Consider the following 13,614-nt stretch of genomic DNA (forward strand, 5'->3'; position numbering starts at 1 on the left):
GCCTGCAGGGCAGGGAGGGCACCCTCCCCTTGCGCTGACCAGGGGGCTGCTAGTGTGTGTACTCAAGAAGAAGCACGTATAAACGTAGTAGATAGAAAAGCGTGGACTCACACACTAAAAAGTTGAAAACAATATGTAGTAGTTTGCAACATATAGCACGGCAAATCCAACGACAAATGAAATAGTTCACAGTACAACACGGGTCCAAATGAAATAGTTCAGAACAAATCCAACGACAAATGAAATAGTTCACAGTAAAAGTAATAGAACAATCTACGGAGCATCTTTGTTGCGTGCACCCCACCGCTGTAAAATCTCTCGCTGCATTGCCTCGTACAGGACACGCTGTCCGGGATTGCAAGTGGTCAGGTCAATAGCCATGATGCGCTCGTCCCGTAACTCCTGCTCCCGGGCATCTTTTTTCTTCTTCAACTCAATGTGCTCTTCCTGAATGGTAACCAGCCGGTCCATTTTGCTTGCCACAGAACCGTCAAATGTCCTGATCAAGTCCATCTTCTGGATGTGCATTGCAGACAGCATAGAAGAGAACTCGGACCCTGCATCACTAGGAGACCCACTGGAGCAAGTCCGTTTGCCTGACCTCGAAATGTCCCTCCCCGGAGGCCTCTTGGAAGTACCAATCTGACTCTCGCTCCCGGCTTCCCCACATCCAGATTCTGTGAGATCGATGGGCGCATTAACATCTTCGGGGACCCGACCTCGGTCCAGCTTTCCACGGTTGTTTAGGTCCATCCACTTAGGTTCGTTGCGAAGCATCTCCCAGCAGTGGATCGTGCTGAACGGCCTATCTTCGAGACTATTGTACAACTCAATGGCTGCTGCGATCTGCACCAAAATGAAATAACAGTAAGCAAGTACCAAGGGTCATATTGACAAGTAAGTTCATGATAAGCATTACAAACAAAGGGTTATAGAAATCTGACCTTGTCCATATCGCTGTAGCCACTGCGCCTCTCATTAAGGACATTGTTGTAGTGGCTCTCAAACTTATTTGCTTGTTCCTTAATATCAGACCAGCGACCCTCAAGGCTGCGAAGGGAGCGGATAGGGTAGATGGGCCCTTTATGGGCATTGTAGTTCCGTTCAATGGCCTTCCAAAATGAAGCCTTGCGCTGGCCCGCGCCTGGAACATACCCATACATGAGAAACACATGGTTAGTCCTTTAAAAAATGTGCACCTGAAACAAATTCACATTGACACATCACCTTTAACTGCATCCAAGCTCACATTGAGCCAGCTGGACACTAGGTTTTTGTCTTCCTCGATTGAAAAGTTGTTTTGCTTCGGTCTGGACACAATTTTCTTGCGCGCCTTCCCCGAACCACCTTGGCTGGAACCGGGCTGAAAGGCCGGACTACCAGCTGCTGCACCCGGTGCTTCAAAATTAATATTGAGCATGTCTTGATAAGGTGTGTTGGAGGGACCAGAGAGGTCCGGGAGGCCCGTCTGGAAGTCCCACCCGCCATCCATGGCCCTGGACAAGAAGCATGCCAAGCGTTGATGACAAAAACAGGATTGGTCAGCCATTATGAGATGCAAAAGGAACCAAGATATCTCACAGTTAACATAGCGCAAGCATGTTAACCAGGAAAACATAAGCAGCAGCACAAATATCTCACAAATAACATTGCACATATAAATCACAGCCGAAACGAAACATAATACATGCCCGAGTAGAAGCAGTTCCTTCGATGCAAAGCAGTTTTAGTAACCTAGCAGGCTGTGCTTATGATCTGTCTATGATCTAATCTACCAAAAAAATCAGTATTATCAACAAAATTCAATACTGTCAAGACCACACTCATTGAAGGGGTTTAGGCTGTCATATTAAATTCAGTACTATGATGTTATCTGTCAAAAACAATAAGAACTTAAAATGTAACATTTTAATTGCATACTGTACTAACATGGATGCAGAGTAACAAAAAGATTGGAAAATTACTAGTTATGATAAGTTACAATCATAATTATTGATCTAGCCGACATAACTGAACAACATGTTGGGGTGCATTGCTATAAAGAATCATTGCAATTTCCAAAGCCGTGCATAATTACTAGAAATTTCTTTCCCAACCCATCTATTCCCCCTACAAACAGACATCGAAATACCAAGACAAAGATTCCTATATGCAACTGCCGTGCAGATCAATGAAGGAACATTAACAATCGCTGCATATTTCTATCACAGTACAAGGAAAAATTATTTGCAATTCATAGGACTCATAACACTACAGAGAACAAATGAGCTCACAAGTTTCCCTAGATCAGTACCTAGAGATCTACATGTTCATGTGCTGGATTTTTCCAAGAACGTAATCAAAGGTCAATAAACTAAATCAGTCCCTAGATCTACATGTTCTTGGATTTTTCCAAAAACGTAATCAAAGCTAAATCAGTCCCTAGATCTAGGATTCGTTCCCCATTTAGGTTGCAAAATCAAAGGTCAATAAAGTGGAATCAACGCCAACTGCAGAGCACCATGGAGATTTTCGGAAAACGAAAGTTGCAGCGGAGACTTACCTTGCAGACCGGGCCTTCTTCGGGGGAGGCTTCGGCGACGAGCTCTGCGACCGCCGCCGGATGCCGCCGCTCCGCTTCTTCCCCCGGTTTCCGGATCTGCTTCCCGCGCGCGACGAGCTCCTGGATTTTCCCCCGCTAGGCCGGCCCTCCACGCCCGCCACCTCGCCGGACCTCCCGCCGCACCCGCCGACCAGATCTACCGCCACCACCTCACCCACCTCGCTCCCCGCCTCCAGCTTCGCGGATCCTACCTCCCGTGGGCTAGCCAAACGGCCGGCGCCCCAGACTTCCCCGCCGCCGCCACGCGCGTCCACGGGCTCGCTCCCTGCGCGCGAGAGAGGGAGGTTGCAACGGCTCGCGCGTCCAGGGACGCCGAGCTCCCTCCACATTTGCAGAGGCCAAGCCGCTCACCGGATGTGGGGGGGCGATGTGGGGTGTCCCGTTGGAGCGTACCCGGGGAGGACTGTGCACGGTATGTGGGGGGAGGGGGCCGTTTTCGGTGTCCCGTTGGAGGTAGCCTGAGATGAGATAAGGACGGATCACACCAAGGACGGCCGCTTGCGGACTGGAACGAGGGAGGCGATGGAGACGAAGTGGTCCAATGGAGGTGGAGCAGGAGGAGAAGCGCGGCAGCGTAGCTGCGTCTTGCGTGTGCGGTGGTAGGAGTGGGTGGGAGGGGAAGGTAGAGGTCGTGAGGGAGGAACCTATCGATGTGGTCACGAATAGGGTTGGAGAGTCGGATTGGGCTTGTGATACTGGGCCGTTTCTCCATCGTTGCACGCTGGGCTCAACTTGTTTGAGCAGCTCGACCCAGTTCGTTATAAACTAACGAGCAAAAATCTTAGCTCAAATCTTAGCTCGGCTCGCTCGCAATCTCTAACGAGCCGAGCTGATTAAGTTACAAGCCAAGCGAGCTGACGAGCCACCAACTTTTTGTTCAGTCCTACAAACTGCACGCGGGCACTCACCAGCGGTTGGACACGGCAAGGCTTGGGCGAGATTCTTCTGGCAAGGGTAGGGAAAAAGAAAAAATATCACATAGCAAAATGGGTAGCTCTCAGCAAACCGAAAGAGATGGGGGCTCGGTTTCATTGACACCGGAGGAATGAACACTGCTCTTTTTGGGGAAGTGGTTAGTTCGCTTGGATAGCGACGATGAGGCGCGGAAGTGAAGGACCGGATCCGGCGACCAGAGGGGGGTGAATGAGAGCCGATCAAAATTTTTTCGAAATTTGAATCGTCGGCCTATGTCTCAAAATCACCACAAACCTTCAAACTGAGAACAGTGAGAATAGCTATGGACAAGCTATCTCAACTCCGAAAACTCAGATCTAAACGTGGAAGCAAAAGCGAGAGAACCAACTCAAATCAAGTCTGCTCATGCACAGATCGGTCTGACCGGTATAGAAGACCGGTCTGACCGGTCAAGCAGTTCAAACACAGGCAGATCGGTCTGACCGGTCTCGCCAACCGGTCTGACCGGTAGCGTCCAGAAAACCCCGAAAATTCAGTTCCAAAACCGTGAATCGAGAGCAAATCACGTCCAAATTGAATGAAACTTGGAGGATAGCTTCGTTCCTACCCCAAGAGTATATCCCCAAGAAATCTCACCCTAAAGATATCCATAGCATGAGAATTTCGGGATGAGATCAAAGGGGGTGGGGTTTTCTCTAGTCTCCAAGAGATCGAATTTGAACGAGTTAGTGATTCCAGAGGGTTCAAGAACAAAGTAGAGGCATGGGAATTACAGCAAAGAACTCGTGAACTCCTCGCAATCAAGTGCACCAAAACGAAATCGAAATTTCATCAAACAAGGCACAAAACGAGGAGATGGATTGATTCAAACCGCCCAGAAGGCACGAGGAGGTTAGGGCCTCCTTTCCCAATCAAATCCACAAGAGTTATCACACAAACAACATTCAAATCTACCCTAAAGAGATGAACAGGGGGAGAGGAACACAGGGGCGGCGGCCTGGAGAACAGAACAATTCACGGACACAATACAAAAGCCGCACTTGACCTAACACAAGTGAAGGGGTATTTATACCCACGGGACCGGTCAGACCGGTGCCAGGGGCCAGTCAGACCGGTTGGTTAGACCGGTCAGACCGGTGCTAGGGACCGGTCAGACCGGTTGGCCTGCAGCACCCCCTACACGATCTCATCCGACGGCCGAGATTCTTTCTTCGGAACGAAGTCTTCTCCACGATGCCGCCGTCTTGATGAAGATCCAGTCTGCGGTTTTGGAGGGTCCGCGAAACCCGGGTAAGTGGCCGGTTTTGAGAAAACCGCCAAAATCTCACGCGCGGGAAGATTCCCGCCTCCACGCTGTGGCCCTATGAAAACATCTAGGCCCCTAATTCGAGTTTTGGTAATTAATGACAACAGTTTGTGGATTAACGATTTCAGTTGAGATAATGAGTATAGGTTGATCCACGGATGAAAGAGATTTGATTGTGAACGTATGGAGTTTTGGAGATGATGAGCAAAGCTCGGGCTCAAGGCAAAGGTATAAAATAGGGCTTTTGTATTTTACCGGTCACAAGGCGTTTAGTGGATGAAAAGTGACCGGATTTGTTGGATAGATAGTCGTACTATCAAGAGGGGTTGTGTACTCATGCTTGACGGGTCTTTAGTGCCATTTTGCTCAAAATGTCTAGTTGCATGCATGAGGGCTAACGGTGTTTTGAAAAGATTTGAAAAAGACTAAGTTTGAGAGCTGACTGAGTAACGGCGGACAGTCCGCGCCCGTTCCAGAGAGCTTGCAGAGTCTCTGGTGGGCTCGCAGACGGTCCGGCCCAGGTGGGCGGACGGTCCGCCACTGTTTTTCAAATGTGTACCAGAAAGGGTATCTGTCTGGTGTGAGCTTCAAAGTTGAACGGCGGACAGTCCGCCCATGGGGCGCGGACGGTCCGCCGGCTAATCTCAGGTTTGTACTAGAGAGGATGTTTCTCTGGTTTGGGCTCAAAAGTTAAACTGCGGACGGTCCGCTGCTGAGGCGCGGACGGTCCACAGGCTAATCTCAAAGTTGTTCCAGAGACGATGTTAGTCTCTGGTGGTGTGGAACTCTTAACTGCGGACGGTCCGCCACTGGGGCGCGGACGGTCCGCCAGGGCTTAACGGCTAGTTCTGAGATGCGTTTATTGCACTCTGACTCATTGGTTTATAACGGCGGACAGTCCGGTTTTTGAAACGCGGACGGTCCGCGACTTCGCAGAAAAGAGTGTAACGGCTAGTTTTTTGAGGGGTGTCTATATATACCCAATGCCCGGCCATTGGGTGGGTCTCTTGGCCATTTGGATAGCATTCTTGACACATTAGAGCTAAGACATCCCTCTCTCACACACACTTGCTTAGAGATAGCATTCTTGAGAGTGTGAGAGCTTCCTAGTGCATTGCATCAAGAGTTTGAGCTTTGTGGCATTAGGGAAACTTCAAGCAAGCGTCATCAACTTGTTACTCTTGGGAGTTGCCGCTTCCTAGACGGCTTGGAGAAGAGGATTTCGTGGAGCACCTCCAAGGAGATTGTTGAGGAGCCCCGATTTCGGTTGTGAGAGGTTTTGTGCTCACCTCACCGGAGTGGTGAAGATCAACTCTAGTGGAATCGAGGTGTGGAGCGGTTTCTTGATTCAAGCCGGCTCAAGATCAAGAGGTTCTTGATAGAGGAGCGGTTGATTCTTGGAATCCACCTCAACGTGGATTAGGGGTGACCGGCAAGTCATCGACACCACGGGATAAACTCTTGTGTCAAGCTTGGTTACTTCTCTTGCTCACTTTAATTGTTGTTTTACTTTGAGCAATTTACTTTACTAGAGCTTGATTTGTATCTTGTTACCCTAGGTTGCAAACCCATCTAGAGATAGTAGTAGCATAACATAGGGCTTTCCTTTGTTACTAATTAAATTTCTCTAGTGTTATTGGTTTTAGTTTTTAAACCGCCTATTCACCCCCCTCTAGTCGGTGTTCTTGATCCTACACCCTAGACGCCGTTCCCGCCTCGGCCTTCTGACGGCCCTAGACGCCGACCGATGCCCGTCACCTCCTCGCCCGCAGCGAGGCCCTAGACGCCGTCGACGCCCGTCGCCTCCGTCAGTCCCGAGACCGACGCCCGTGCCTCCACGACTTGGCGTCTTCAACCGCCGTCCGCCTCCTTGGTTTTGTGGCGCAAACCAAGAAACCCGCCTTCCGTCGCCGCTTGCGCCTTCGATCCAGGAGTGGACGCCACAGCTGCCGCTCGGTCCGAGCTCCGGTCCCGGCTGCCCTTCACGGCCGTCCACCGCACGGTCCATCGGCCACAGCACCTCCACGGCAGCTCCCCGTTGACACTCGTTGCCCGTGTACCTGCAATCCAAAGACCAAACGCACGATTACACTGCACGATTGACAATTCACTCATCACAAACAGAATAGAGTACTCAACATTCCTCGAGAAGCTATATGTCGCGCGAGCTGCAAAAGTCGGAACCGTCGCCTGAAGAATTAGAGCAGGCTTGTTGATGTCAATCGGCCCAACACTAAAATTATGCCCACGCGCTATTTGAGTATTTGTGCATGACTGCATGTGCGGCATGGCGCATGTGCTCCGTGCTTCTCTCCCTTCCTTCCTCGATTTGTGTTTCGATACCTGTGCTCTTCTTTTCTCTCTCTCTATGCAGTATGCATGTGCATGCGGCTTATTTTCTTTTTTCTCGACATGCATGCATGCTTATTTCTCCAACATGTGTGCTGGCACATTTATTTCTCTTCTCTTTTCTTCTTCCTTTGATTTCTTCTCTTTTGTTCATTTTTTTCCTACTTGTATTTTAAATTTTGTTTCTAATTATTTTATAGATAATTTTCTCTGCTTGAAAATTGTATTCTTCTTTTCATTTGATTTCTATTTCTATTTTTCTACTTTAACAATATAGTATTTATATTATTGATTTACAAATTTTATAATTCACATTTATTATTTTTATTTTTATTTTCAATGTTTTAAGTGTGTGAGTATATACCTAACTTGATATTTGTTTCTGCTAATATATTTTTATCTTTATTTCATTGAGTTTTTTTTTCCTATCTACTTGTTCATATTTTAAAAGTCTCATGCTTAATGTATACAAATTTTTTTGCATTCTAGACCCACTAGTTGGTGTGTAAAACAATTTAGTTATATATTGACTTGTTCATCTCATAATCATATTATATTTGTATATAAAAGTAAGTTGTTCTTTATGTAAAATTATTTATCTGCTAGGTGTAGTAACTAATTTGTTCGTAATGTCAAATTATTTATTCACGTTGTAGATTAAATTGTTCAGCCATGTTGACTTATTTGTTCGCAATATTTATTTTCTATTATTTATTCTGTACTAGCAAATGTTCGTGATGTTTAATATTTTGTTCATTTTATATTATTTTTTGTTTGTTATGTCTGATTTTTTTGTTCGTGAAAATAATTATTTGTTCGTGTTCTTAAAAATATTTGTTCCAAGTAGCTGAAGCTAATTATTTAGTATTAAAAAATAATTTTTAAAAATATTATGCAAATATAGTCATATGTGGTCTTGTTTTGAAAATCTTGTCATAAAAAATATAATGGTGTAATCAAAATTTAATTTGAATGATCGGTTTAATACTTATCGCTTTTTTAAATTTCAAATTTGCAAACATGAGATAATGTCACATCGTGCACCGAATCTTTCTCCACAGCAACGTTGGTTCTCAGAAACAGTCCATCACGAGCCCAGCTACAGCCCATCCTCTCGCATCCGTACTCCATCCGCTTAAGGGGTGGTTTAGAAATAGAGACTTCAAAAAAGTCATAGGGACTTTTTAGTATTTAGAAGTATTAAATAAATATTAATTATAAAACTAATTGCAGAATCCTGGGGCTAAACTGCGAGACGAATCTAATGAGATATCTTAATCTATGATTAGCGAACGGTTACTGTAGCATCACTGTAGCAATTATGAATTAATTAGGCTCATTAGATTCGTCTCGCGAAAAAGCACTCAGCTGTCAAAAAACATTTATAAACAGATTTTATTTAATACTATAAAATAGTAAGATTTCTTTTGATGTGATAGGGACTTCTGAAAAAAAGTCCTGGAGCCAAACAAGGCCTCAGTCGATGAGCTCGCAACTCATCGCCTGATGTGATGGATAACCACGCTCGAAAACAGCCCTTTGTACGCAATGCTAGTTAGAAATATTTAATAATTATCTATTTTACATTCTTTTTAACTAATTAAATATTCTAATCAAGGATTGTAAAGATACATATTTATCATTATATAATTGTAATAAATGTGATAGATTTATTTACTAATAATTTTTTCTCACTTTGCATCACACATCCATATATATTTGATACGTATTTAATTGAACACATTGTTTGAGCTATGTGAACAATATAAAAATTAGTATTCTTATACTTTCTCTTATACATGAATATATGGTGACACATTCACCGTGTTCGGTTGGTGTACCAGCCTCCAGCCCTATAGTATTTCCCTCTCACACCGCTCCAGCACCAGCCTCTAACCACCAGCCAAGCAACAGTGTTTTTCTCTCACACCACTCTAGCTCCAGCCTCCAGCTCCAGGATGCCAAACATCATGATTGTGGTTAGTATTTTTATATAAATAATAACATAAATAATATATTAATAATGATAGAAATAGTAATTTAGAATTTTATATTGATACGCTGCCGCTTTAAGATTTTATTATAATAATATTCAGATTTTGGTTTTATTTTAAATTTTTATTATGTTATCATTGGATAATATACATAAAAATTTAGGGGCTATTTGATATTATTTTATAATGGCATATGTGGATAATTTACATGAAGATTAGAGGGTTACTTTAGATTATTTTTTATAATGGCAGAGGTGAGTAATTTAGATACATGTTTAGGGGGTTACTCTAGTTTATTTTCATAATGGCATAGGTGTGTAATTTATTAGAAAGATCACAGATCCAATGGTTATTATGATTACAATTGCCGAATTGTTTTGTTCAAAAAAAATTGCCGAATTGATGGCTAGATGTTTCTGATTTTTATGGAAATTTGTAGAATTTCTCTATTTTTTTAGACCGTCCACCTAAGATCTGAGTCAGCTTCACCTGGAGGCTTTAAAAGAAACCTCTAATTAGTAATAGTAAGATAGTTGTTTCCAAGCTTAAAATCGTAACACCTCACAATTCTTGGGGGGTGGGTGGGGGAGGGAGGGCTGGGCTCCAACTGGATCCGCCGCTGAATTTATGATACTTATTTCTCACAATTGCTAGCCCGTGAGGACGTACGCATTGATGTACTAGTTTAACTAATCCGGAAACCATTTCGGTCTATTCCAGATTTTTGCATTCATCCTCCCACAAAAATTCACTTATAAGATAAAAGAGCAGATACATTATCCTTTTTTATGCTACAAACCAGCAAGTATCATCAGTCTATTAGAGCAATTATCTTGAGATCATGTATAAGGTGATGGTCAGTGGACTGATTGTCTGAATAGATAGCCCAAAACACTGAAACAGTAGTAAACTAGCCCAATAATAAAGCCAAGCCGCAGATAGATCGGGTTTGGGCCTCCTCAAAATGAAAGGAACAGACAAAGAAATAGAAAACCCTCATTACTGACTTGACAAGCGACCCTAGCAGCCATCAACTAACGGTCCCAAGGGCCATCAAATGTCATCATCTGCATCAATGGAGCTTGGAATTTTTTCACCACCACGGATCGATCACATGCCACACAGCAACACAGCATAGCACATCAGTGTGCTGTGCCCAGATGCAGACATGCATGTTCAGAACAAAAACGCATGGGTTGTGTAGCTAATCAGCTAGCTTAGCTATACCTACATATGCATGCTGTTGTGCTGCAGAAGAGTAGCAGACAGCTGCCTGCAGGGGGGAACTGATCGAGGCAACTGAGAGAGCAGATATAGCACGCATACACCTGTCTGAATGAATTTTTGGTGCTTTGATTTGGTAATCATATGTGCCCTCTGCTTGCTTGGATCGGAATTAATACCAAGAAGGCATGTCTCTCATCTTATCTGGATCCCTGTATATATTTATTGGTGTCTGTTTTCAGAGATCAGCTTCCCATCCTCTCCATCAGAAGACCCAAGCAGTCAGTGCAATACTGAAAATTGAGCAAGTTAGACAAGAAGTCAAGAAACTGCTCTCTTCTGCAGCAGCTAGCCATATGTATGTAAAATGTTGTTTAGAGCCTGTTTAGTTCCCAAACAATAAAATTTTTGGGTGTCACGTCAATATTTGACCAGATGTCGGGAGGGCTTTTCGAACACTAATTAAAAAACTAATTTCAGAACTCATTTGGAAACCGCGAGACGAATCTTTTGAGGCATTTGACCGCATCATTAACACATATGGGTTACTGTAGCACTTATGGCTAATCATGCACTAATTAGGCTCAAAAGATTCGCACGTGTAATTAGTTTTGTTATTTAATTACATTTAGTGCTTCATACATGTGTTCAAAGAAGTGAAAATTTTTGGGTGAAATTTTTTGGTAACTAAACGGGCTCTTAATTATTTGACAGGCATGGCTGGGACATGTCTGATCCCTCTCCTGAATCCAGGGTGTCTTGAAGACCACATGCTCCCCCATTCTCTATGAGAAGAGAGAGACGGGGTCATACCATTACCCATCGTCTCTAGCTCCTCCTTCATGCATGGGGACTCAGCACGAAGACGACGACGCTAGCTTCTTCTTCTCTATTACAGCGCGCGCTTCAAATTGCGTGCTCCTCCACGTGCCCGCCATCAGATGGCTTGGGAGTTTGGAGCACTGCGAGTTCGAGCAATACAGTATACTAGTAGTACTCCATTCTCCAGGTTTCAGCTCTCTCATGCACATCGGAGTTCGTGAGCTGACGACGAGCATTGGTTAACTACTCCGACAACGACGCAGATGAAAAGGGAAATGTAATGCAGATAGCATTGTTTAGAGGTCAGTGAGTGATCTTCATAAGCGTGCAAATTAAAGCACATTTTGGAGGAATGTATGTGTGCCTTGGGGGATTCCATGATACAACTTGGTCACTTTTCCTGATCATCTTCACAAACTAGCTTAGATGTCTTTTTTTTACTCTTCATGCATCACAAGCAAATTTCTATAACCATATATCTGCAGAGATTATGGTAATTTTACAATTAAAGAGAAATACATAAGTGAACTGTATTAGCTTGAGATCAGCAAATCTCTATGTAATCAGATGCCTGAGTTTGGTGATTTACAATTAAAGAAAAAAAAAGCATAAGTGGACTGTGTTAGCTGGAGATCATGACAAAAGAATAGGGGTGAGAAAAGGACAGAGATTCCCCTCCTGGTCTGAGAGCCAGGCTAAAAGGCTTGGGACTTGGGAGCCACTTGTCCGCTGCTCCCAGTTCAAGGAGGCCCTCCATATCAGCCCATCAGATTTGCTACTACTCCCTGTTAGGAGTATAAATAATTGTGCATCCAAGTGAGTGAGGAGTGAGGACCAAGCAGCAAACTATAGTAGTGAGGGTGAGGGATATGTGGAGCCTGCTCTTCTCTCATGTGCCACTGATAGCGCGCGGCTAGGTTATTACCAATATCTCTCTGCTGGGATAGTGGGATCTGAATAACTTTATAGCCTCAGCTCGATCAAGAGCAGGTGATCTTCATTTCTCATGCATGTTATTACTCCTTGCTTTCAGTTATTTGATTCTTTCCTGCAGCTTCAGCTTCTTTTTGCACTTCACGGTAACAGTAGCCAATAGTTTTTGCTGCTCTCCTTCTCGACATTCGGTTGCCGTGTTTCTTCTCTAAATGATTTGCAAGTTCTCCTAACAAGATCGACAAGCTAGCCTTTAGTGGACCTTTGAGATGTGTTCTGGGACCTTATTAATAATCTCCGGACGGACCCAGCTTGTCTTCTAGATTTCCCCTAGCTACTTGCCTACTTAGTCACTCTTTGTTCCTTGCTTCAATTCCGGCATATCTCATCTTCTGGAAACTAGCTAGCTAGTATACTTGTGATCATTAATTTCCTTGCTTTCCTGCAGATCTCTGATCCCAAGCTGCCCAACATCATGGTGAACGATGATCCTCTGGATGATGAAAACCCTAGATCTCACACTGCCAATAGCATCCATGTAAGGCTATTACACTATCGTTCCTTTGAGCTTGGAAAGAGTAAATATATATAATGTTCTTGCAGTGATATGTCTATTGTTCTCCGCATCTTTCTAGGATAACAAGAGGGAACAAATGTTGAGCCGGTTTCCATCCCATGATCAGTGCATGAAAACAACGGTTTTTGACTTCGTCGTCCAGACCGACAAAACCAGCTCCGAATCTTCACGTCGACCCCGATTTCAAGGACAAGCTAGCGTGGTCGCTCCCGCATAGCCTATGAACCGGTGCTATCCCGATTGAGCTTTCCATACCTCTCCTCTGCAGCCTTGGTTGGCTCATACATCCGTTTTTTCTGGTTTCTCATGCCAGAACTAGCATTCTTGACCTTGTAAGGCCTCTTCTTGACCTTGTAAGGCCCTGCCCCTGCACTTGGCTCCTCCTCACACCTCTTGCTCGCTTCTTTCTTTCCGTGCGGGGAATCAGTCTAACCGTTACCGTGTTCGCCGGGGTCCCGCAACCACCTATTTCCTGCTCCCTTCTATCCCTCCTGAGCTAGCTTATCCCATGCATGTAACCACACATGTTTGATTTATATAAAGTGTTGGGGTAGGTTAATCTACTTTATTTGTAAAAAGAGTGGTAATCATGTTTGATTTATACTCCTTTATTTGGCGTGCCTTATAGTTTGAAAAGAGACATGAGAGATGCCGGTTAAAGTATTTTTCGCAATAAACCACATGGCAACGAACTAATTAATTCATCAAGAACAAAGCAGCCGGATGATGAAATGAAACCGCAAATTAAACAATGCCACTTGGATCTCGGACCAGCTTGAGCTGCTTCCTGCCGGCCGATCGATGCATGAGTGCATTCAAGTGAGTGTTGGCTGGCTTGCTGCATCCCGGCCGCTCCCAGGCATGTGCATAATGCATGAGAGCATGAGACTGA

At 44.4% G+C, this 13,614-nt stretch overlaps 1 protein-coding gene and 1 long non-coding RNA gene across 2 annotated transcripts; one reads left to right on the top strand and one right to left on the bottom strand.

The window, feature by feature from the left end:
* Positions 1–252: 252 nt before the first annotated feature.
* Positions 253–1,746, bottom strand: LOC120701199. The gene is made up of 3 exons (XM_039985334.1): positions 1,228–1,746; positions 945–1,144; positions 253–846 (listed from the first exon to the last, which is right to left on the bottom strand). The coding sequence occupies exons 1-3, from the start codon at positions 1,655–1,657 to the stop codon at positions 274–276; spliced, it is 1,203 nt and encodes a 400-aa protein (XP_039841268.1). The 5' UTR covers positions 1,658–1,746; the 3' UTR covers positions 253–273.
* Positions 1,747–11,979: 10,233 nt separating this feature from the next.
* Positions 11,980–13,329, top strand: LOC120701200. Its single transcript, XR_005686000.1, has 3 exons — positions 11,980–12,202; positions 12,594–12,683; positions 12,781–13,329. It is a non-coding gene; the product is annotated as an uncharacterized LOC120701200 (long non-coding RNA).
* Positions 13,330–13,614: the final 285 nt, after the last annotated feature.

Source organism: Panicum virgatum, chromosome 3K (genome assembly GCF_016808335.1).
Source record: "Panicum virgatum strain AP13 chromosome 3K, P.virgatum_v5, whole genome shotgun sequence".
In the NCBI taxonomy this organism is placed as follows: Eukaryota; Viridiplantae; Streptophyta; class Magnoliopsida; order Poales; family Poaceae; genus Panicum; species Panicum virgatum.

What these genes read in the sequence shown, in the direction of transcription:
- LOC120701199 (XM_039985334.1), bottom strand. Translation starts at nt 1,657, where the DNA reads ATGTGCAATGTTATTTGTGAGATATTTGTGCTGCTGCTTATGTTTTCC. An exon ending in GAGCTTGGATGCAGTTAAAG is followed by an intron (nt 1,145 to 1,227) that starts GTGATGTGTCAA and finishes GGTATGTTCCAG; the next exon opens with GCGCGGGCCAGCGCAAGGCT. An exon ending in GCTACAGCGATATGGACAAG is followed by an intron (nt 847 to 944) that starts GTCAGATTTCTA and finishes ATTTTGGTGCAG; the next exon opens with ATCGCAGCAGCCATTGAGTT.